At 38.9% G+C, this 25,923-nt stretch overlaps 1 protein-coding gene across 3 annotated transcripts in view; it reads left to right on the top strand.

Moving 5' to 3' along the window:
* The window catches only part of MCCC1 (methylcrotonyl-CoA carboxylase subunit 1), a 58,628-nt gene that overhangs the window by 7,267 nt on the left and 25,438 nt on the right, over positions 1-25,923 (top strand). For all 3 annotated transcript variants that reach the window (XM_086395979.1, XM_086395969.1, XM_086395967.1), the window contains 7 exons: positions 266-361; positions 14,469-14,590; positions 15,031-15,178; positions 15,267-15,388; positions 19,164-19,275; positions 22,380-22,461; positions 24,188-24,315. In XM_086395979.1, the coding sequence (XP_086252105.1) occupies positions 320-361; positions 14,469-14,590; positions 15,031-15,178; positions 15,267-15,388; positions 19,164-19,275; positions 22,380-22,461; positions 24,188-24,315 (756 nt within the window). In that variant the 5' untranslated portion in view covers positions 266-319. The remainder of the gene's footprint in view (positions 1-265; positions 362-14,468; positions 14,591-15,030; positions 15,179-15,266; positions 15,389-19,163; positions 19,276-22,379; positions 22,462-24,187; positions 24,316-25,923) is intronic.

Below are 25,923 nucleotides of genomic sequence, written 5' to 3'. Positions count from 1 at the left end.
GTTGCTAATAATAATGCTGTGACTAATGCCTCTTCCTTCCTAACACAGAGCACTTTAATTTCACTCTGTGTGTTTTATTCATAAAAAGTCAAGTTTTGGGTATCTCATGCAAAAGATTCCAAACTGGCTAATTTTGGTCACATAGACATGAGCTGCTGCTGCTTTCTCAGTTCTTGCATTGTCCTTAGGCAGCCAGCAGTTCTGTACAGTGTATGCATGGCTCCTAGCTGTGTGGTCTGTTAAGCCTGTAATATTCCTTCCACAGGCAGATGAAGCCTATCTCATCGGCCCTGCTCCCTCTCAGCAGAGCTACCTTTCTATGGAAAAAATCATTCAAGTGGCCAAGATCTCTGCCGCACAGGTAATAGAATCATGAAGAAATCTTCATTGCAAGAGGAATAAGTTTTGTACAGTTTACACAAAGTTATTTATTATTTATAGAACTTGTTCTCTCTTTTTAACTATTCCTAAGGTTTTTATATTTGATTATGGGGTTGTTCACTTCATGGGAAATAGATGGGAAAACAGTGGAAACAGTGTCAGACTTTATTTTTTGGGGCTCCAAAATCACTGCAGATGGTGATTGCAGCCATGAAATTAAAAGGCTCTTACTCCTTGGAAGGAAAGTTATGACAAACCTAGATAGCATATTCAAAAGCAGAGACATTACTTTGCCAGCAAAGGTCCATTTAGTCAAGGCTATGGTTTTTCCAGTAGTCACGTATGGATGTGAGAGTTGGACTGTGAAGAAAGCTGAGCACCGAAGAATTGATGCTTTTGAACTGTGGTGTTGGAGAAGACTCTTTAGAGTCCCGTGGACTGCAAGGAGATCCAACCAGTCCATTCTAAAGGAGATCAGTCCTGGGTGTTCATTGGAAGGGCTGATACTGAAGCTGAAACTCCAAAACTTTGGCCATCTCATGCGAAGAGTTGACTCATTGGAAAAGACCCTGATGCTGGGAGGGATTGGGGGCCCGAGGGGAAGGGGATGACAGAGGATGAGATGGCTGGATGGCATCACTGACTCGATAGACATGAGTTTGAGTGAACTCTGGGAGTTGGTGATGGACACGGAGGCCTGGCATGCTGCAATTCATGGGATTGCAAAGAGTCGGACACGACTGAGCGACTGAACTGAAATGAATGGGGTTGTTATTGTAAACAAGACGTGTCCCTTCTCACTCATCAGCCAGTCTACCTTCTTACTGAATCCTGTGCTTTAGATCTTTAGATGTAAAAGCTTTAGATCTTCGGGGTAACAGGTAGAGGGAGGTTTTAATTACATATTTAAGAGGGAGATCCTCTGTCTTCCAAGAAATCCTCTATCTTCTGAGACAGGTCCTAGGAACATCAGATTCTTAGGGAGATTTCTCCCTAAGAAAGAATTAGATGTTGGTCTAAATTATAAGGAAAAGTAGAATCAAAAAAGGAATCTTTTTCCCTCTTGACTTCCCAGTCTCATTCCAGGGCCCTGCTCCCTGGTTTTTCAACATCTCAGGCTCAAAACTTAACTGCTATTACATCTCTCATCCTTCAAAATAAAACAGGAGCCAACTCGTATTGAATCTTTCTATGAATTGTCTCCAGAAGTTCTTTTTAATCACACAGCCAGTCCTTACAATCTCTTATCTGGATTTTCTGATTCTCATCTGATTTCCTTGCTTCTAAATCCCCTGCCCATCCAATGAGTTGTGCTAGGCAGATTACTGCTAGCACTTGCTTTTACTGTAAGACAGGTGTTTCCTAAACACTTGTTTTATCAATACCGCCTACTCTATTTTTTTCTCAATAACTTGCCCCCTGTCTCATCCTATTCCCCAGTGAGTAAATCTCCAGTGCATACAAGGTAAAGTTCAAACTCTTCAGCCTAGCATTTGAGTGTTTCCAGTATTTATCAAAACTTACCTCTCATCACCAGTTCTTTATTATGGCTACAGTGAACTTTTCTCCATCTTTACACATCATGCTTATTTCCCTGAGCATTTGCTTATATTGTTCTATGTGCCTAAAGTACTCTTTTATTTGCTCAGCAAGCATTATTTGGTCTTCTGCTTTGTGCCAGCTTCTAAGTATGAATGCAGCAATGACTAAGAGTTTATACCCTGTGTCTAAAGCTACACTCTGGTAGTTGAGGCAGAAAATAATGAAACCAGTTCATTTCAGTTCAGCCGTTCAGTCATGTCTGACTCTTTGCGACCCCATGGACCGCAAAACGCCATGCCTCCCTGTCCATCACCAACTCCCAGAGTTTACTCAAGCTCATGACCATCAAGTCAGTGATGCCATCCAACCATATCATCCTCTGTCATCCCCTTCTCCTCCCACCTTCAATCTTTCCTAGCATCAGGGTCTTTTCCAATGAGTCAGTTCTTCGCATCAGGTGGCCAAAGTATTGGAGTTTCAGTTTCAGCATCAGTCATTTCAATGAATATTCAGGACTGATTTCCTTTAGGATGGACTGGTTGGATCTCTTTGCAGTTTAAGGGACTCTCAAGAGTCTTCTCCAACATCACAGTTCAAAGCATCAATTCTTCAGCGCTCAGCTTTCTTTATGGTCCAACTCTCACATCCATACATGACAAAAACTATAGCTTTGACTAGATGGACCTTTGGTGGCAACGTAATGTCTCTGCTTTTTAATATGCTGTCTAAGTTGGTCATAACTTTTCTTCTAATAAGCAGGCATCTTTTAATTTCATGGCTGCAGTCACCATCTGCAGTAATTTTGGAGCCCATGAAAATAAAATCTGTCACTGTTTCCATTGTTTCCCCATCTATTTGTCATGAAGTGATGGGACCAGATGCCATGATCTTCGTTTTCTGAATGTTGAGCTTTAAGCCAACTTTTTCACTCTCCTCTTTCACTTTCATCAAGAGGCTTTTTAGTTGCTCTTCACTTTCTGCCATAAGGGTGGTGTCGTCTGCACATCTGAGGTTATTGACATTTCTCCCAGAAATCTTGATTCCAGCTTGTGCTTCATCCAGCCCAGTGTTTCTCATGATGTACTCTGCATATAAGTTAAATAAGCAGGGTGACAATATATTCCTTTTCCTATTTGGAACCAGTCTGTTGATCCATGTCCAGTTCTAACTGTTGCTTCCTGACCTGCGTATACGTTTCTCAAGAGGCAGGTCAGGTGGTCTGGCATTCCCATCTTTTTTAGAATTTTCCACAGTTTATTGTGATCCACACAGTCAAAGGCTTTGGCATAGTTAATAAAGCACAACTAAATGTTTTTCTGGAACTCTTGCTTTTTTGATAATTCAGCAGATGTTGGCAATTTGATCTCTGGTTCCTCTGCCTTTTCTAAATCCAGCTTGAATATCTGGAAGTTCACAGTTCACATACTGTTGAAGCCTGGCTTGGAGAATTTTGAGCATTACTTTACTAGTGTGTAAGATCAGTGCAATTGTGCAGTTTGAGCATTCTTTGGCATTGCCTTTCTTTGGGATCAGAATGAAAACTGACCTTTTCCAGTCCTGTGGCCACTGCTGAGTTTTCCAAATTTGCTGGCATATCAAGTGCAGCACTTTCACAGCATCATCTTTCAGGATTTGAAATAGCTCAACTGAATTCCATCTCCTCCACTAGCTTTGTTCATAGTGATGCCTCCTGAGGCCCACTTGACTTCGCATTCCAGGATGTCTGGCTCTAGGTGAGTGATCACACCTTCATGATTATCTGGGTCATGAAGATCTTTTTTGTATAGTTCTTCTGTGTATTCTTGCCACCTCTTCTTAATATATTCTGCTTCTGTTAGGTCCATACCATTTCTGTCCTTTATTGTGCCCATCTTTGCATGAAATGTTCCCTTCAGTTCAGTCAGTTCAGTCGCTCAGTCGTGTCCGACTCTTTGCGACCCCATGAATTGCAGCACGCCAGGCCTCCCTGTCCATCACCAACTCCTGGAGTTCACTCAGACTCACGTCCATCGAGTCAGTGATGCCATCCAGCCATCTCATCCTCTGTCGTCCCCTTCTCCTCCTGCCCCCAATCCCTCCCAGCATCAGAGTCTTTTCCAGTGAGTCAACTCTTCGCATGAGGTGGCCAGAGTACCAGAGTTTCAGCTTTATCATCATTCCTTCCAAACACCCAGGGCTGATCTCCTTTAGAATGGACTGGTTGGATCTCCTTGCAGTCCACGGGACTCTCAAGAGTCTTCTCCAACACCACAGTTCAAAAGCATCAGTTCTTCGGCACTCAGCTTTCTTCACAGTCCAACTCTCACATCCATACATGACCACTGGAAAAACCATAGCCTTGACTAGATGGACCTTTGCTGGCAAAGTAATGTCTCTGCTTTTTAATATGCTATCTAGGTTGGTCATAACTTTCGTATCTCTAATTTTCTTGACACGATCTCTAGTCTTTCCCATTCTATTGCCTTCCTCTATTTCTTTGCATTGATCACTGAGGAAGGCTTTCTTATCTCTCCTTGCTTTTTTTTGGAACTCTGCATTCAAATGGAATGCATTCAAATGCATTTAGTATCTTTCTTTTTCTCCATTGCTTTTCACTTCTTTTCTTTTCACAGCTATTTGTAAGGCCTTCTCAGACAACCATTTGGTCTTTTTGCGTTTCTTTTTCTTGAGGATGGTCTTGATCCCTGCCTCCTTTACAATGTCACGAACCTCCATCCATAGTTCTTCAGGCACTCTGTCTATCAAATCTAATCCCTTGAATCTATATCTCACTTCCACACTGTATAATTGTAAGGGATTTGATTTAGATCATACCTGAATGGTCTGTGGTCATACCTGAATGGTTTTCCATACTTTCTGAATTTAAGTCTGAATTTGGCATTAAGGTGTTTATAATCTGAGCCACAGTCAGCTTCTAGTCTTGTTTTTGCTGACTGTATAGAGCTTCTCCATCTTTGGCTGCAAAGAATATAATCAGTCTGATTTCAGTGTTGACCATCTGATGATGTCCATGTGTAGAGTCTTCTCTTGTGTTGTTGGAAGAGGGTGGTTGCTATGATCAGTGCGTTCTCTTGGCAAAAGTCTATTAGTCTTTGGTCTGTTTCATTCTGTACCTTAAGGCCAAATTTGCCTGTTACTGCAGGTGTTTCTTGACTTCCTACTTTTGCGTTCCAGTCCCCTATAATGAAAAGGACTTCTTTTTTGAGTGTTAGTTCTAGAAGGTCTTGTAGGTCTTCATAGAACCATTCAACTTCAGCTTCTTCAGCATTACTGGTCAGGCCATAGACTAGGATTACTGTGATATTGAATGGTTCGCTTTGGAAATGAACAGAGATCATTCTGTCGCTTTTGAGATTGCACCCAAGTACTGCATTTCATACTCTTTTGTTGACTATGATGGCTACTCCATTTCTTCTAAGGGATTACTGCCCACAGTACTAGATATAATGGTCATCTGAGTTAAATTCACCCTTTCCAGTGAATGAAACAAGTAAAGAACTAATATAAATAAGAATGTTATAAGTGGTAGAAAGAAAATAAAGCTGGATAAGGGGTTACATACTCGTTAGGAAATGCTTTTAAATATTCATATAAAAGTGCGATCAGCGCCTCTCTGAAGAGGTGCCAGTTGAACAGAGACCTGCCTGAAGAGAAGGAACCAGTCATAAAAGTTCAATCAAATGGGACTGCCAGGACACTGAGATGAGTATAAGGTTGATGTTCAAGGGACAAAAATATTCAATATGGATGGAGGGAAGGCAACTTCCCTGGTGGCTCAGACAGTAAAGCGTCTGCCCACAATGCGGGAGACCCAGGTTCGATCCCTGGGTTGGGAAGATCCCTGGAGAAGGAAATGGCAACCCACTGCAGTATCCTTGCCTGGAGAATCCCATGGACAGAGGAGCCTGGTAGGCTACAGTCTACAGGGGTCGCAGAGAGTCGGACAGTTGAACAGAGACCTGCCTGAAGAGAAGGAACCAACCATAAAAGTTCAGTCAAATGGTACTGCCAGGACACTGAGATGTGAATAAGGTTTATATTCAAGGGACAAAAATATTCGGTGTGGATGGAGGGAAGGCAGTGAAGAGCTGTGTCATTCAGGATCCAGTTAGTAAAATTCCACTAGATATTTCAACAGAGGGGAATTAAGTTAGGGATTAGTTCCACCAGTTGTCTAGAAGGACTAGAAGAGAAAAAAAGTATGATGAAATTACCTAGTGATAAAAACTTACCTCTTTGACTGGTGAAGAGGTTGGAGGAAGGACCTTCTACCTTCTGCAGCTCTTCCTCAGTTCTCTGTGGAGGGGCCCTACCTAGGAGCATGAGGCTAGTTCTGAAAATTCCAGGGGAGACTCATCTCGGGAACTGCTGGTGAGGGCTATGGAGGAACAGAGAGCTTCCCTGGCTGCCAGTTGCCCTACAGTGACCCCTGCTGGTAGAACCTGATAGGGAACCAGCTGTCCAGAATGGTAATTGGCAGAGCCTGGTAGCCAAACTCAGTGGAAGGTTGGGTTTGGAGCTGGAAAACCAACAAGACACAAGAGGAAAGTGGTAGATGATGAAGCTGAGAAGGGTAGAGGCAGCATCTTTTAGACTACTATAGGCCTTATACAGAGCATTAGTAAGGAGTTTACATTTCATTCTAAATAGCTATTAGAGGATTTTAAGCAGAGGAGTGAGGTGATCTGATTTATATTTTAATAAGATCTTTGTGGCTGCTGGTGGGGAATCAGCCAGTGGAAGAGAGCAAAGGTGGAATGAGAACAAAGGCTGCAGTCAGGATAATTAGGAGTCAATTGCTCCAGACTTGCTCTTCACTAGCACCTGAATTCCTGCCTCTAACAAGTCACATTGATGTCTGCCTTTTCCTTTAGCATTTGCTTTCCAGTTCCAGTCATCTTTAGATTTAATTAGCTATTTTCTTGTTTAACAATTTTAATGCACATCACGACTTCTTGACTCCACTGTGCTCCGCTTAAAACAAGAACCCACATTTGAGACTTTTTTCTCTACCTCCCAACATTCCTGTTACCTGGCACAGGGAGTCATTAATTTGAATTAATGAATATATGCAGTTGTTTTGTATTTATGTGTTTCTGCATCAGTGTTCTCTTCTTTAGAATCAGAGTTTCTAGACTGAACAATGTAGGCATTAATTTATAAACACAGATATTTAAAATTTGCTTGTTTCTAAAACTTTTTAATTATCAGTTGGAGTAAAAGGCCCTTAGGAATCCAGGCACTGTAACATAATTGTCACTTTGTATCTATTATGTGTTTGAGCTTCCACGATACAGTATTATTACCACCATTTTACAAATGTAAAATCTAATGCGCAAGATACATGATACCCAAAATCATCCAGTCTCACTACTCAAAGTGTGGTCCATGGCATCATTTGGTTGAAATATAGGCTCTTAGGCCTCACTCCTAGCCAGGTATAATTTACATTTTTATGCATAATTTGCATTTTCCCCCCAAGGTCCCCAGGTGCTTTGAAAGCAAAACTTGTCTCATCAATGAAAGAGAAAGAATTAAACAAAAGTTTCCTGACTCTCAGCTCCTATTTAATAGACCTTGTCTGGCATTTTAGGAAAGAGGAAGGTGTTGTTTAATCAGAAGTTTCAAAAATAACTTCTTGTAAGCCAGTCAGCTTCCTTATTTTATCTTTGCTTTCTAATCAAAGAGGTGAAAATCCTTTTCCTTTTTAATGGCAGTTCACTGAGACCATTTTTCAGTGTAAGTAATGACTCTATAGCAAATGTATCATATGTTAATTCTGGGGAGTTTGTCAACGTGGTATCTATCTGGATTAGTATTACGTTAGATGCTGTGAGAACACAAATAGTGTTCAGTTCAGTTCAGTCGCTCAGTCATGTCTGGCTCTTTGCGACCCCATGAATCGCAGCACACCAGGCCTCCCTGTCCATCACCAACTCCCAGAGTTCACTCAAACTCACGTCCATCGAGTCAGTGATGCCATCCAGCCATCTCATCCTTTGTCGTCCCCTTCTCCTCCTGCCCCCAATCCCTCCCAGCATCAGAGTCTTTTCCAATGTGTTAACTCTTCGCATGAGGTGGCCAGAGTACCGGAGTTTCAGCTTTATCATCATTCCTTCCAAAGAACACCCAGGGGTGATCTCCTTTAGGATGGACTGGTTGGATCTCCTTGCAGTCCAAGGGACTCTCAAGAGTCTTCTCCAACACCACAGTTCAGAAGCATCAATTCTTCAGTGCTCAGCTTTCTTCACAGTCCAACTCTCACATCCATACATGACCACTGGAAAAACCATAGCCTTGACTAGATGGACCTTTGTTGGCAAAGTAATGTCTCTGCTTTTCAATATGCAAATAGTGTTACAGTAACACAAATAATCTTCATACATTTTGCCTGGATATTTAAGATTTGAGGTGAATTGTAAGCATTACAGATAGTGGTTAAGAGTAAAAGCAAGAAATAAGTAATATGGGACTATTACTGGGGCATAGTGATTGGAATTAAGTCAGAAAACTTAGGCCAGAGAAAGCTGCCTGATCAAAAAGGAAGTTTGGTAGGTTACAATTTACAGGGCTCTTTGCTTGCTTGTGTTCATGCTAAGTCACATCTAACTCTTTGTGACCCTATGGACTGTAGCTTGCCAGGCTTCTCTGTCCATGGGTTTCTCCAGGCAAGAATACTGGAGTGGGTTGCCATGTCCTCCTCCAGGGGATGTTCCTGACCCAGGGAGCAAACCTGTGTCTCTTACATCTCCTGCATTGGCAGGCAGGTACTTTTCCCCTAGGGCCACCTGGGAAGCCCACAGGGTTCTTCACTAAAAGGCTATTTGCCAATTAGGGGAGCAAACCTTGCCCTCACTTTGGCAAGAATCATATTGATTGTTTTAATAAAAGACATTGAATAACGTGTGCGTAGCGACTGAGCGACTTCACTTTCACTTTTCACTTTCATGCATTGGAGAACGAAATGGCAACCTGCTCCAGTATTCTTGCCTGGAGAATCCCAGGGACAGAGGAGCCTGGTGGGCTGCCGTCTATGGGGTCACACAGAGTCGGACACGACTGAAGCGACTTAGCAGTGATATTGAAAGAAGTTTGCAAAAGATGTAGAATTCTTTTTTTAAATTTTTATACAGTTTTTAAAGGATACATTTCACTTGCAGTTATTACAAAGTATTGGCTATATTCCCCGTGTTGTAGAATATATTCTTGTAGCTTATTTTATACGAAATGGTTTATACCGCTTAGTCTCCTCCCCCTATTTTGCCCCTCCGTTTTGCCCTCTCTGCACTGGTAGTTCTATGTATCTGTGAGTCTGCCTTTTTTTTTCCTGGTCACGCAGCGTAGCTTGCAGCATCTTAGTTTCCTGGGCAGAGATTGAACCTGCGACCCTGGCAGTGAGAGTACTGAGTCCTAACCACTGGACTGCCCGGGAATTCCCTGTTTCTTTTTTGTTGTCTTCACTAGTTTGTTGTATTTTTTAGATTCCTCATATAAGTGACATCATATTTGTCTTTCTCTGTCAGATTTATTTTACTTAACATAATGCCTTCCAAGTCCATTCATGTTGCTGCAAATGGCAAAATTTCATTCTTTTTTATGGCTGGGTAGTATTCCATTGTGTACATATATCAGATCTTCTTTATCCATTCGTCTATTGATGGGCATTTGGGTTGCTTGCAGATCCTAGCAATTGTAAATAATGCTTCTGTGAACCCAGTAGAATTGCTGGGTTTATGGTAGTTCTCTTTTCAGATTTTTGAGAAGCCTCCACAGTGGCTGCACCAATTTACATTCCCACCAACAGTGCAGAAGTATCCCGTTTTGTCCATATCCTTACCAGCATTTATTATTTCTGTTCTTTTTGATGGTAGCCTTCTGACAGTTGTGAGATGATATCTCATTGTAGTTTTGATTTGCATTTCCCTGTTAATTAGTGATGTTGAGCATCTTTTCATGTGCCTGTTGGCCATCTGCACTTCCTTTTTGGAGAAATGTCCATTAGGTTCTTCTGCCCATTTTTTAATCAGGTTGTTTGTTTTTTTGTTGTTGAATTGTATGAACTGTTTATATGTTGCATATTAATCCCTTATCAGTCATATCATTTGCAAACATTTTCTCCCATTCAGTAGATTATGTTTTAGTTTTGGCAATGGTTTACTTTGCTGACCAAAAGCTTTTAAGTTTAATGTGGTTCCTTTTGTTTATTTTTGCTTTTATTTCCTATTCTTTAGGAGACTGATCAAAAAAATATATATTGTTGCAATTTATGTCAAAGTGTGTTCTGCCTGTGTTTTCCTCTAGGAGTTTTATAATATCTGGTATTACATTTAGGTCTTTAATCCATTTTGAGTTTATCTTTGTATATAATGTTAGAGAATGTTCTAATTTTATTCTTTTACATGTGGCTGTATATGTACCACTTATTGAGAGTGGTCTTTTAATAATAAAGAGACTGTCTTTTCTCCATTGTATATTTTTGCCTTCTTTGTTGTAGATTGAACATAGGTATGTGGATTTTTTTTTTCTGGGCTCTATCCTGTTCCATTGATGTATGTCTGTTTTTATACCAGTACCATACTGCTTTGACTACTATAGCTTTGTAGTATAGTCTGAAGTCAGAGAGTGTGGTTCCTCTAGCTCTGTTCTTAAAATTGTTTTGGCTATTTGAAGTCTTTTGTGTTTCCATGTAGAATTCTAAATGTGGCCATTTTGACATAGGCATTTTTATAGACACTATAAAATTGACTGATGAGCTAAATTTCTGGTAATTTGTTCTGTGACATGGCTGTATTGAGAGAATCTAGAAGATATAATGGTAAGCATGCTCATTAGACTGGTCCTCTTGATTGTCAGTTGTCTCAGGTCTCCTGTGGCTGGGAAAGTGGTAGTAGTAGTAAGCTCTGGCTGAAGATTAGAACCACTGAGGAGCCTTTTAAAGAAAATGTTGATGGTAGTACCTTGGGCGGGACCTAAAATTACCTGGAAGAGAGCTTTCTGCCCTCTGATGGAATGTTGATGATTATTTTTTTCTTGAACTGAGTGTTTATGAAAACTATGTTTAAAAAAGCTATATACTTACAATGTGCATTTTTTTGTAAAGGGGCTTCCCTTGTGGCTCAGCTGGTAAAGAATCCGCCTGCAATGTAGGAGACCTAGGTTTGATCCCTGGGTTGGGAAGATCCCCTGGAGAAGGGACCAGCTACCCCCTCTAGTATTCTGGCCTGGAGAATTCCATGGACTGTATAGTCCATGGGGTTGCAAAGAGTCAGACACGACTGAGCGACTTACTTACTTTTTTGTAAGTATATTATTATTTAGTGAAAAGCTTTTGCCAGGCCTCACCCATCCCCTTGGTTACCTGGATTAGCTCCTAAACACGAATGTTTTGTGAAAGTGCTCCAGTTTCTTTTAATGTGCCACCAGGAATAAATAACTTTATCAGAGACATTTCAAAATCATACACACACAAAAAAAGAATTTGAGGATTATGAATTGTCTGCTCCACCGTGGAAAGCAGACACATCTCAGTTTTGCTGAAGACAGAGCCAATAATAACAACAACAACTTTGTATCTATGCATATGCTTGAACAAGCACAGCGCAGAATAGACACTAACTGTAAACATGGAAGGAATTATTTTGGCAGAGATTTAAGGGTAGGAGATGATACCAGTTTTCTGTCTTTTGTGTTAAAGGTGTCTTATTACCAAAGGATGAACAGTCTAAAAAGACTTGCAATCCTGTGTCGCACCAGGGTGAATTGGCAGCTAAACGCTTGCCTGATGGCCAGGAAATTAGCCCACTGGTAGTGGTAGCATTGTTAGATTTCCTTTTAATCCATTCAAATGCTCGAGGATACTGTGGTTTATATATCTTAGTGTTCACCCTAAATGAAATTAGTTAAATTCCTTGAGGCCATTCCCATAATGTGTTTGAACATTATTGTTTGCAAAGAGACAGCTGCTTTTCTTCTTAGTTACAAAGAGAGAGTATTTATCTAGTTAATCAGGGTTCTGTTGAATTAGGTAGGTAGTTCCAAAAGAAGGGAAGCTAGCAGCAAACACAGAAAATGAAATTAAGGAAGCAGTTGTATTTGCAATAACATCAATGAAAATCAAATACTTAGTAAAAAAGTTTAAGACCTATCTACTGAAAACTATGAAACATTTCTGAGAAAAATTAAGACCTATACATGCATGTTTATAATAGCATTAATCATAACAGCCAAAAACTGAGAAAAATCCAAATTAATAAAAAACAAAATGTGTGGGCTTCCCTGGTAGCTCAGTGGTAAAGAATCTGCCTGCCAATATAGGAGACACAGGTTCAATCCCTGGTCAAGAAGATCCCACATGCTGGGAAGCAGCTACGCCTGTGTTCCAGAGCCTGGCAGCCGAAACTACTGAGCACGTGGCCACGACTACTGAAGCCCATGTGCCTAGAGCCTGTGCTCAGCAACAAGAGAAACCACTGCAGTGAGAAGTCTGTGCACCGCAACTAGAGAGTAGCCCCTGCTCACCACGAGAGACAAGCCCAGGCAGCAGCGAAGACTCAGTGCAGCCAAAAATTAAATAAAAATAAATAAAATTATTTTTTTAATGTGATATAGCCATATAGTCTGTAAACAAAAGTGGTATATATATCCATGTTGTGGTATGCACCAGTACTCTTTATTTTTCTTTTTGCTGGTGAACCACAGAAAATTATAATAAGTTTAAGCCAGACATATAAAATTGTAGACTATATGGTTCCATTATATGAGTCTTCTAAAAGAGGTAAAATTATATAGAAAGAAAGCAAGTCAGTGGTTGCCTGGTTCTATGAGCAAGGATTCATCATTTATGCAAATGGGCATATAGGAATTCTGGTAGAAGTGTCCTAAAGCTGGGGTATAGTCACAGTCCAGTGACAGCACAGTTACATAAATGTGCTTGATTCATCAGACTGTCAATGGATGAATGTTTCATATTGTAAATTCTACCTTTAAAAAAGCTGTTAAAAAATCAGATAGGACTGGCATGTAGACCTGTTTTACTTTGCCTAACATAAATAATATTTGACATTTCATATAAAATGACTAAAATTGAACTTTGGTTTAAAAGGAACAAAACTCTGAGCTGACATCAAAATGTGATTATTTGTATTCAGTATCTAGCATATTGCTATGTGCTGTTACTAAGATGTGGGTTTTTCTAGTCACAGGAGTTTCCCAGACGTCTAAAGCTTACCCCTTTTATTTTGAAAGGTTCTTTGGACTGTTTTGAAATAGGGTTGGATAAGCTTTTTTCTTTTCACATTCTCTTGGTTATAATTATATGTACTTAATTATTATTTTAAAAGGACAGAAATGCCCTCAGGACTATTGAAGTTGGAGAGTTGCCTTACTCCTTGCTAAACCACATAAGCCTGTTCCACTTTTTACTCTCCTCTCTTTTGTCCCTTTTCACTGTCAGCATGTTTCTCTTAGAAATCTTGCTGTCATTCAGTTACTGATTTTCCTCTTCTGTGGGATAAGACAGTCAAGTACATTTCTTAAAACTCTGAGTAAGTTGCAAGTGATTAGGTTAAAATCTAAGAGGGTCCTTTTTCACTGAAGTATATACAGACTTTAATACTGTTTGACTATATGACTTTTTGTTTGATTCTTAGCTTTTTTTCTGGAAAGGCAGCATCAGCAGATAGTGACCTGAAGCTAAATGAGTTAGTATTGTGTAAGGGTGCTCTTTGCAACTTTTGGGCACACGGTTTCGGTTCTAGGTCAGCTTTGTAGAGAGAGCAAACCGCCCCTCACCTGCCTTACCACCCTGAAGTTCTTTACTCCTAACTGCAAATATTCCGTGACATTTCGTATATACCTGAAAGAATTTAAAGCAGGATACTTGTATACTAACGTTCATAGCAGCATTATTCACAGAAACCAAAAGGTGAAAGCAGTCCTCATGTCTATCAACAGATGCGTGGATGAATAAAATGTAGACTATAACTGCAGTGGGCCATTATGCAGCCATAGAAAGGAATGATATTCTAATACTTGAAAATAGCATGCTAAATAAAATAAGCCAGAGACAGACAGACAAATATTGTTTGATTCCCTTTTATCAGGTACAGGAAAGATGGAAAATAAAATAGAGGTTATCAGGGAATGGGAAATTATTATTTAATAGGTATAGAATTTGGGGGTTGATGGATGATGGTGATGGTTGCACAACATTGTGAGTGTACTTAATGCCACTGACTATATACTGAAAGTGGTTAAAATGGTAAATTTGATATATTACCACAATAAAAAGAAATATTGGTTTTTCTGTTTCAGGTAAGGCTTCAGAACTTTAGTATGAAAATTCAATTGTAAGTCAAATATGCTTCAATTAAAAAATATATTAGAAAAATAAAGTTCAGATGTCTCTTTGGAAACATATTCTGATAGAGACCATATGTACCTATCAACAGCATAGGGAGAGGCCTCCCCAGAGGGAGATGCCATCACCTGTATCACAGTCTGCCAGGGAAGCACTAAAAGCTTATCTATTCATTTCTCCCTTCTAGGCTATCCATCCAGGATATGGCTTTCTCTCAGAAAACATGGAATTTGCCGAACTGTGTAAGCAAGAAGGAATTATTTTTGTAGGTCCTCCTTCATCAGCAATTAGAGACATGGGTATAAAGAGGTATGAGTTTATATCTTTTAAATACGGCCATAAGAAGGTTAATTGAAATGGTTTATTTTACCTACAATAGACCTAGGTAATAGGTTAATATATCTTTACGTCATCATAGGCATAACTTATGTATATGCCACTACAATGCATTACAGAAAATATTCAAGTATCAAGTATAATAATTTTTGTTGGTAATCAATATGTTGATCAGTTTTTGGGGATTAAAAAACAGGATGGAATGAACTACCATATGAAAACTGGATTGAGAAAACTAGTAGATATTTTAACAATTGTATTAATATTAGTTGTCTCAGACTATAGTCCTTTCTTTCCTATAAAGTGTTTTCTTTTTAAAGTTCCATTGTATTTTATAGACTCAGCGGTATTTGTGTTTTTCTTGTATGAAATAATCCATAGCTTTGGAGCATATTGATTTTTTTATTCTAAAGCACATCCAAATCCATCATGGCTGCTGCTGGAGTGCCTGTGGTGGAGGGTTATCACGGGGAGGACCAGTCAGACCAATGCCTGAAAGAGCACGCTAGGACAATTGGTTACCCCGTCATGATTAAAGCCGTCCGTGGCGGAGGAGGAAAAGTAAGGTTGTGCGTGCTTGTATTTTCTGTTTTGGACTAGTCTAAGTTGTTTTACTTATGCTGTAGACATAACTATCTTTCCATCTTAGGGTATGAGGATCGTTAGATCTGAAAAAGAATTTCAAGAGCAGTTAGAATCAGCACGGAGAGAAGCTAAGAAGTCTTTCAATGATGATGCCATGCTGATTGAGAAGTTTGTGGACACACCAAGGTAGCTTCAGCTCTTTTATTCTGATTCAAATTTTAAAATTAAGTTAGAAATGCAAGCACATTATGTAAAATAGAAAGTTCCAAGAGTACATGAGTACATTAAGTTCCTCAGTCCCACTCGACCTATATTAAGGTATGCATTCCTCCAGGCATTTTCTACATGAATAGAAACATTTATACATAGACACACAGAATACAAGATACATACAGAAGAACAGTAAATAGAACCTTAGTAATATATGCTAGTATTATATGGTAGACATCTTTCTCTGTCAGTAAATGTAGATATACCTCATTATTTTTATTGGATGTTTATTGGTTCCATGATAAAGATGTAGCATTAATTCATTCATTGCATTTCTTGTTGATGGAATTTAGTCTTTTCAAAGTAAAATTCTTGTAAGAAGTTAAGCTTTATATTACAGAACTCTGTAAGCATGATCTGAGATGTTCAGAAAATGGAAATAGTTACCCAACTTGAATTGTAATTATAAGTGATATGTTAACAAATAATCCTAATAGCTTGCCCTTATTTTGCACTTAACCATGTGCCAGAGTTTAAGTATTTTACATATACTAAGTAGTAATCTTAGTATATTTCTAAGACTCTTTGCAACCCTGTGGATGTCCATGGGGATTCTCCAGGCAAGAATACTGGAGTGGGTTGCCATTCCCTTTTCCAGAGGATCTTCCCAAGCCAGGGTTCGAACCTGGGTCTCCTGCATTGCAGGCGGATCCTTTACCACTGAGCCACCATGGAAACAAGTAGTAATCTTGCTGTCCTTCCATTTGTAATCTAATTCCTGCAACAGTCCCATTAGATAGGCCCTGTTCTCTTTTTTTCAGGTGAATATACTGAACAGCAGAGTGGTCAGCTGAATTGCCTGAGGTCTCCCAGTTAGGAATTGGTGAAGCTGAGATTTGAACCCAGGCAATTTGACTCTGGAATTCACACTCGCAGTGACCACACTAAACTGCTTCTCTGGGCACCACTATAGCAAATACCATGTGCATTTCTAATTTATTTTATTAGAAATTTTATTTTCATATGTATTGCTTAAAATAAGATACTGATTGTAAAAGCTTCTTGTTTCATAGATTTTGTGTTAAATATATAGACACACACATATATAAACCTGTAAGTCAAAAGTGACTTTATCAAGAATAATTCATTTTGTAACAATAACCAGAGCGAGATTTACCTTGAAGATGATGAGCTAAAGCTTCAGTCCCGTCTCTTGTATGGGCATCTTTGAAGATTCTATACCTATTTTTTGTACTTTTCTTAAAGTGGGCTCCCAAATTGTTTTTGTTTCAAGCCTTACAAAATTTAGAATTGTCCCTGAACATGGCACAGTAAATTAAATTCATTTAGAATGTGGCAGTTTAAAAAAAGTCAGTCTCAAAATATTTTCTTCATGATAGGCATCAGGAAAAGTAATATGAATACATTACAAACTTGAAAAATACAAGAGATGGAAAACAAAATCATTATAAGTATTAGCATTTCTACATATTTGTCTTCTGTATTTTCTAGTAATAACATTTCAATATCATGATAATCACACTATTTTGTATTCTGCTAAATAATTATCTGTTGAATTAAGGGAGGGCCAGAAGAATGTGGTGCCAATAACTGAGAAAAGTAGAAATCAAAATGTATTATATATCTGATTAGAACTATTGAGCTTTTATTTGAAAGGTTGGGATACGTAACAGTCTTCAAAGTGTACTATTTTATCTAAAAACAAAATCAGACTCCTTTCTCACTTTATATTCAGTATATATTCTAGATGGATTAAAAGTATAAATAGGAAAATAAAAACTTTAGAACTCTTAGAAAATATCAAGGCATTCCTGCTAGAAACCAGCTACATCGTGTATCTAGCCAGACCCCGGCAATGCCTGAATTGGAGTGACTGGGATTTAATGCACTTCCTGGTTCTCAGACACGGTGTTCCAGAATCTCTGCGTTAGATAAAACAACACAGAAAACGATCATCAGAAAAAGGGAAGTAACAAGAGTGATTTGACAACTGTAGGAATCCTAACAGAACACAGATCCTCAGAGGGAAGAGCCAAGGGAAAATGTTTCCAATTTCTGAAAAGTCAGAAAAGAGCTGTTCTGTGCTCTTGGTGTGGCCTCAAGTGTTCCTTTCAGAACTTGGAGTTCCTGCTCTAGTGTCTCCTTTCCTGGAACAGCTGAAGGATAAGGGGGAGTCAGTGGATGTGGTAAAGTCAGGGACTTGGATCTCTATAATGAAAGGAAGAATACTAGGGGGAAAATAGAATCTCTTGGGCTTTTGATTCTTAATTAACCTCACAGATGAGTTTATTCAAAATAAGGATAGCAAGAATGAGTTTGGTGTTGGTAGCTTACGAGTAAATAAAAACAGGAAAGATCAAGGAGGCAAATCCAAAAGGAAGAAATCAGCTCCTATTATTTTGTCAAGAGAATATGTTGGACAAATTGGGACATTTTTAAATAGAACATTCAGTAGAAGTGATACATCAAGGAAAAAAATATCTTCCAAGTTGTTTAATGAACTGTTTCATGAAGTGAACAAAAAGGAACAGAAATGAGCCATTGTGCTGCAATAGGACATCGTAAGACTTTCTGGATTTTTAAAAAATTTCTTGTATGTTTGATACTTTTTATTCTAAAAGCTCAACCTAGGGCTTCCCTGGTGGCTCAGTGGTAAAGAATTCAATTGCCAGTACAGGAGACGCAGGTTTGATCCTTGAATCAGGAAGATCCCCTGGAGTAGGAAATGCGTACCCACTCCAGTATTCTTGCCTGGGAAATCTCATGGACAGAAGAGCTTGGCAGGCTGGAAGAGAGTGAGACACAATTTAGCAACTAAATAATGAAAATTCAACTGAAAAATAATTTCTGTATTACAGTGGTGAATGTGTGAGATGAACTACAGTGTGAATGTATCAAAATCAATCTCCTGGGAAGGATGCTTTCATGTTCACCAAATGGTCTGGGTTACCCTTCTTTTTTTTTAAATGTTAGGTGCATTTACTCTTAATGTGATTTCTGATAATTATACTATGTTACACTCAACATTCAGAGAAGGCTATGGCACCCCACTCCAGTACTCTTGCCTGGAAAATCCCACGGACGGAGGGGCCTGGTAGGCTGCAGTCCATGGGGTTGCTGAGAGTCGGATACGACTGAGCGACTTCACGTTCACTTTTCACTTTCATGCATTGGAGAAGGAATGGCAACCCACTCCAGTGTTCTTGCCTGGAGAATCCCAGGGACGGGGGAGCCTGGTGGGCTGCCGTCTATGGGGTCGCGAAGAGTTGGACACGGCTGAAGCGACTTAGCAGCAGCAGCAACACTCAACATTAAAGTGCCTTTTTTTGTTTTTTGATTTAATATTAATATGTTCCAAAAAACTAATGATCCATGTAAATTTATTCCCTAACTTTTCTATGAATAAGCCTTTGTAATTTTCAGTCTGCCTTAGTTTAAAATCTGACTATAAGAGTTGCTTTTTAAAAATCCTCCAATCATTAAGAAAAATGTTGTCACTGACTTTTTGAGAATACATGACATGTGGCTATAATTTGTAATTTTGATATAGTCAGATTTATCAGTCTTTCCCTTGTCAGCTTGTATTTGCTACTTGCTCCTACTGTGAGGTCATAGATATGGTCTCCAGTGTTTTCTGAGTTTTCTTATTTCTCACTCATTCCATGTATATAATTTTTTTTCTTGAATGTTTAACCTACAAATGGAGACTTTTCATTGGGTTTTTAAATAGGCATGTAGAAGTGCAGGTGTTTGGTGACCACCATGGCAATGCCGTGTACTTGTTTGAAAGAGACTGTAGTGTACAGAGAAGACATCAGAAGATCATTGAAGAGGCCCCAGGGGTAAGGATCTTGTAAAGAAATTTGTCAGCTTTTCTATATTGTAAACCCCAGACTTTGATGTCAGAAATCTGTGAAGCTTGTGTCTCCCCCAAAGTGCTGCTGAACAGCCACTCTCCAGTAGTAGTAATCTGATTTCACTGTGGTGCTGGGGGTGAGGAGCAGATTGGTGTTCAGAGGGCACACTAGGACTTGGATCCTTCTGGATAGTGTCTAGAAAAGCTGCTCTGATCCACTTTGGACCTGACTTACAGTGAACAGCTACTGTTTCCATGCAGATTTTAAATTGTAATTAACTAGCATGTTTGACAGAGAAGTCAATGGCACCCCACTCCAGTATTCTTGCCTGGAAAATCCCATGGATGGAGGAGCCTGGTAGGCTGCAGTCCATGAGGTCACTAAGAGTCGGACATGACTGAGCGACTTCCCTTTGACTTTTCACTTTCACGCATTGGAGAAGGAAATGGCAACCCACTCCAGTGTTCTTGCCTGGAGAATCCCAGGGATGGGGGAGCCTGGTGGGCTGTCATCTGTGGGGCGCACAGAGTCAGACACAACTGAAGCGACTTAGCAGCAGCAGCAGCAGCATGTTTGAGGAATGGAACGGTCTTGTTAATTGAATGTATTCTTTCTGAAGAAGACTCCTTAACTGCTACTTCAGATGTTCCTAAATACACTAATGGTATTCCCAACTTAAAGGTTTTATTGTATAGGAGAGCTATTTGCTCTTATTTGGCAACTTTGCCCCTTTAGAATTGTTTTCATCTCTTTGAGACCACCTCTTGATTGGCTCAGCTTGTTTTCTGGATCATGGCCTACTCCTAGAATTACCTATTTTGGGATTTACATTTCTTTGCAACCTACTACTGCTATAGGCCTCTTTTGTGTCCAAAGTTATATATGAGTTTTTTAAAATATGTATTTCTAAAAGATCATGGATCTAAAGTTTCTGGCTAATCAGTTTGTTATTCTCATACTATATTCAGACTTTAATTTCTGTTGCAGAATATATTGTACTGTTTCAAGTTGTTCAGTCACTAAGTCATGTCTGACTCTTTGAGACCCTATGAACTGCTGCACACCAGGCTTCCCTGTCCTTTACTATCTTCCAGAGTTTGCTCAAACTCATGTCCTTTTGAGTCGGTGATGCCATCCAACCACTTCATCCTCTGTCATCTCCTTCTCCTCTGGCCTTTAATCTTTCCCATCATCAGGGTCTTTTCCAGTGAGTCCACTCTTTGTATCAGGTGGCTGAAGTATTGGAGCTTCAGCTTCAGCATCAGTCCTTCCAATGAATATTCAGGGTTGGTTTCCTTTAGGATTGACTGGTTTGATCTTCTTGCAGTCCAAGGGACTCTCAAGAGTCTTCTCCAGCGTCACAATTTGAAAGCATCAATTCTTTGGCACTTAGCCTTCTTTATGGTCCAAATTTCACATCCTTACATGACTACTAGAAAAACCATAGTTTTGGCTATATGGACCTTTGTCAGCCAAGTAACATCTCTGCTTTTTAATATGCTAAGTTTGTCCTTTCCTTCCAAGGAGCAAGCATCTTTTAATTTCATGGCTGCAGTCACTGTCTGCAGTGATTTTAGAGCCCCCCAAAATAAGATCTGTCACGGCTTCCACTTTTCCCCTTTTATTTGCCATGAAGTGATGGGACTTGATGCCATGATCTTAGTTTTTTGAATGTTGAGTTTTAAGTCAGCTTTTTCACTTTCCTCTTTCACCCTTATCAAAAAGCTCTTTAGTTCTTCTTCATTTTCTGCTGTTAGAGTGATATCATCTGCAAGTCTGAGATTGTTAATATTTCTCCTGATAATCTTGATTCCAGTTTGTGATTCATCCAGCCTGGCATTTCACACAATGTAGTCTGCATATAAATTAAGTAAACAGGGTGACAATATACAGCCTTGATGTACTCCTTTCCCAATTTGGAACCAGTCTGTTGTTCCATGTCTGGTTCTAACTGTTGCTTCTTTACCTTCATACACATTGCTCAGGAGGCAGGTAAGGTGGTCTGGTATTCCCATCTATTGAAGAATTTTCCACAGTTTGTTGTGATCCATACAGTCAAAGGCTTTAGAGTAATCAATGAAGCAGAAGTAGATGTTTTTCTGGAATTCTCTTGCTTTTTCTATTACTCAGTGAATGTTGGCAATTTGATCTCTGGTTCCTCTACCTATTCTAAATCCAACTTGTACATCTGGAAGTTCTCAGTTCACGTACTGCTGAAGCCTAGCTGAAGGATTTTGAGCATAACCTTATTAGCATATGAAATGAGCACTACTGTCTGAAGTAAATGTCAACAATTTCAATAATGCTTATTTTCAAGCAGTGATTGCATAAATAAAAATCTGTTGAGCGCCACTGAACAATGTTAAAAAGTTTTGCCTACTTTTGATATACATTTCTTTTTATGAACCTTTTTTTTTTTTTGGCTGTGCCATGCAGGATCTCAGTTCCCCAACCAGGGATTGAACCCATACCTCCTGAAGTGGAAGTGCAGAGTCTTAACCACAGACTACCAGGGAAGTCCTTGAACATTTCTTATTAACTTGCAATCTCAAGGTTTACCTGTATTCCAAAGTAATTTTGGGGCATATGACCCATATTGTTTTATTTATCTTGAAACAAAAAGAGATTGTTCAAAGTTTTAGCATTGATACAAGTAATTTTAAGTGAACACATGGTCATGAAGGTTATTTTGGTGAATTCCCTGGTGGTCTAGTAGTTAGGACTTTGCACTTTCACTTCCATGGGCCCAGGTTCTATCTCTGATCAGAGAGCTAAGATCGCACAAGTCAAAAAGCACAGCCAAAAAGAAAAGATGGTTATTTTGTAGGTACTAAGTAATATTTGCAATTCATAGAAATTACTAATAGAATACTTTGGTATACAGACAGTTGAACTGTGGTATAAGACAGTATTTCATGATGAAATAGATATTTATCCTTATTTTCTCTTTAATGTAGTATTAAATACTACATTAATACTTTAATGTAGTATTAATGTTACATTAATACTTTAATGTAACATTAATCTTAATGGAAACCTCTAGTAGAACGAAGTACTAATGGAAATTTATTTCAAATATTTTTTCATAGCCTGGTATTAAACCTGAAGTAAGAAAAAAGCTTGGAGAAGCTGCAGTCAGAGCTGCTAAAGCTGTAAATTATGTTGGTGCAGGTATGTTAATATTTGCTTCTAATAGAGGGGGAGGAAAAATTATTTGTGTTTTGAAAGGCAAATGAAATATATAGTTTTTAAATCACTGACTTTCAAACTTTTGACTATATCCACATTAAGAAATACATTTTACATTTGGATCCAGTATGTGAATGTAAATGTTGGTTTATATACATGTATATTTGGGGGAAAAATCATTTAAACAGTACTTAGCCTAATTATATGTAATGCTATTTGATATTTTCTACCCTATTTTAAAATAAAATCATTAAAATGAAATTATTGCATTTTTTAAAATTAGTAAACTTTAGTTTTTTTAGAGCAGTTTTAGGTTCAGAGAAAAATTGAGCAGCAAGTTCAGAGAGTTCCCATGCCCCCTGTCCCCCTACACACACAGCCTCCTCCTCTAGCAATATCCTGCACCAGAACAGTGCTTTTGTTACAACTAATGAACCTGCGTATACACATCTTTATCACCCAGGGCCCATAGTTTACAGTTTGGGTTCACTCTTGATGTACATTCTGTGACTTTGGAGAAAAAGATAATGACTTGCATCCCACATTTATCCACCATTGTAGCGTCTTACAGAATAGTTTCAGTGCCCTAAATAGACTCTTCAGTCTTCTCTGTCTCCAGTCCCTGACAATCACTGATTGTTTTATTGCCTCCATAGTTTTGTCTTTTCCAGAATGAATCATACAGTACATAGCCTTTCCACATTGTTCAGATTGGCTTCTTTCACTTAGTGATATGTATTTAAGTTTCCTCCATATGTTTTCATGGCTTGATAGCTCATTTCTGAATTATAAATAAAGCTACTATAAACAGTTATGTACAGGGTTTTGTGTGAACATAGTTTCAGTTCATCTGGGCAAATACTAAGAAGTATGATTGCTAGATCACAGGGTAAGAATATGTTTGATTTTGTAAGAAACTACCAAACTGTTCAAAAGTGGCTGTGCCATGTTGCATTTACACCAGCTTGTGTGAGAGTGTCTGTTGCCCTGCATCCGTACCAGCGTTTGGTGGTGTCAGTGTTCCAGGCTATGGCCATTCTGATAGGTGTGTATCTCAGTGTTTTAATTTGCATTTCCCTGATACTGTATGTGACAAGTTGGGAAGAACTGACGTTTTGATAATGTTGAGTCTTCCTACCCATGAACATTTCTCCATTTATTTAGTTCTTCTCAATAAATGTTTTAAATGTTTAAAATAATAAAACAAAGGAAAATTTCTATTAAAAAAAAAGAAGACATTAACATAATGTTTATTTACTGAGTAATCTCCCAGTGGGTCACTAGAAGGAGGACTTTTTTAAAGACACTTCCAAAGCCCACAGTGAAGAAAAAAAAAATGTTATGTTTTTCTCCACGAAGTTAGAGAGAGATGGGATGTCAGAGTGTGAGGTTTCTAGGGACTTGGTACACAGGAGCAGTAATGGTCCAGTCATGTTCTCACTGCTATGACAGCTGAGACTGATTCATAACTTGGGCTTGCCATTTGCTCAAAACCCCAAATATACTTTTCTATTGTTAAATTTCATGTGGCTCCCTAGTTTTGAGAATCATTTGCTGCTGGAAAGTGTGAGATGTTTTCTTCATGAAAAGCAAACTGTTTACCATTCAATGAAGGTAGCCATAAAATTTGATATGATCTTTTGTGAAAGATTTTGATTCCTATTGACTAAATGCTGTTGAAATGTGAGCACTGTATTTTATATTTTAGGAACCGTGGAGTTTATCATGGACTCAAAGCACAATTTCTACTTTATGGAGATGAATACAAGGCTGCAAGTGGAACATCCTGTCACCGAGATGATCACAGGAACTGACTTGGTGGAATGGCAACTTAGGGTGGGAGTATTTTTTCTGTTAAAGATCAGTGTTGAGAATGTGTTCCCTTCTGGACTCTTAAAAGAAGGTGTCACTTTGGATAAGGGTTCAATTCTTTGTGGTTGTCATAAGTATAGGAAAATGGGAAGATAATGGTGATGTTACATTTGATGCACTTTATGGACTCATATTTCTAATGTCACTTACCATCCTTCCCCCTTAGACCTGGGGCAGCCAACAGGTAAGCTGCTGTCACTGAGGCTTGCTTGTGACCACATTGTCTCAACACAAAGCCTTGTCTTCTACCTGAAGCCACATTATTCAGGACCAGGCTGTTATTAGAGTTTAGAGGCAGGATAGATGCTTGCCAAGGTGAAATAAGCTAAGGAAGAGTTGAGAATGAAGAGCTAAAGGAACAGTTCAGATTTATAGAGTGGTCTCTGTGCAAGTTCTGACACACTATTGATGGCCCATAAAAGGATGAGTGTGGCCATTTAGAATAAATGTCTAAAAAATGTCAAAGCACTTTGACAGTGCTATGACACATCTACTGTATTCTACTGAACTATTACATCTATGGCTTCTCCTCACAGGCCTAAATCAGAGTTTTACAAAGCTTATTGCTTCAAATATTAATGATAATAACTTAGACTGTTTTGTTCTCTTTATTAAAAACAGTAGATTTTTACAGTCTATTTTTTAATATAATAATGTTTTTAAGTAGTATGAATGTTCTTAATCTCTGTAGAGTTATTTGTTCTCTATATATCCTGAATCTAGATTATTTTTTCAGTGTTGTGATGCTAAAGTTTTGATTATTTTGATAATTTTATCTTTGCAAAATTTCTGTGGACAATAATATAACATTCCTTTTGCTGGTTATTTGGGGATGATTGGTGGTTTTAATTGAGCCATAAGATTCCTCTGGCCTCTGTAGCCTTAGGAGCTACACATCAGGCTAGTAAGTGTTAGGACGTGCCAGGAAAACTGTGTTGGGTTTAGAAACTTTTGGAAAGAGTGCTTATGTTTTCAGAATTCAAGGAAAATAATTTTTCTTGAGTAGTAACCAGGAGAGTTCAGGATTTTTAAATCATGAAGGAGTAAGTGTTTCTAAGAATGAAGGAAAAGAAGGCTTTTGGATATGAGGGGGAACCAGCAGGCATTTATTTCTGCAAGTCGAGAAACTGTAAGAGCTCTAGAAAGAGAAATAGGCTTTGATTATCTGGGGAAGGTTTCTAGAGCTTAGGGATGCCACTGGACCTTATTTATGCTGTTCAAGACACTTGGGAACCTGGCTTCCAAGCAGAGGTAAAACAGTGGGTCTTACCATGTGGTGAATCAAGAGTTCAAGCTCCAGGACCTCTCTCTCGAGTCACTAGCTTCCTGGAGTGCGTGTGCAGTGATGTGAGCACCCTGGCTGCAGGCTCAGATGGTTAGCAGTGTTAGGAGAGGCTGGTGAAATGTCCAAGGTCCAAGGGATTCCAAAGAGTCAATGTCTAAGCCTGAGTGAACTCAGATGGTATAGATTTCCAAGTATTCAGAAACATGGTTGGGCCAGTCTCTTCTGGGTCCAGATAGAAGCCAACTTCAGAGGGAAACAGATAAAGATAAGTCAGGTTGAAATTGAAC

Source organism: Bos grunniens, chromosome 1 (assembly GCF_055505025.1).
Source record: "Bos grunniens cultivar Pamir isolate PY7600 chromosome 1, Bosgru_T2T1.0, whole genome shotgun sequence".
NCBI classification, from domain to species: Eukaryota; Metazoa; Chordata; class Mammalia; order Artiodactyla; family Bovidae; genus Bos; species Bos grunniens.
The sequence above is the reverse complement of the archived record's forward strand: the minus strand, read 5'-3'. Positions and strand labels throughout refer to the sequence as shown.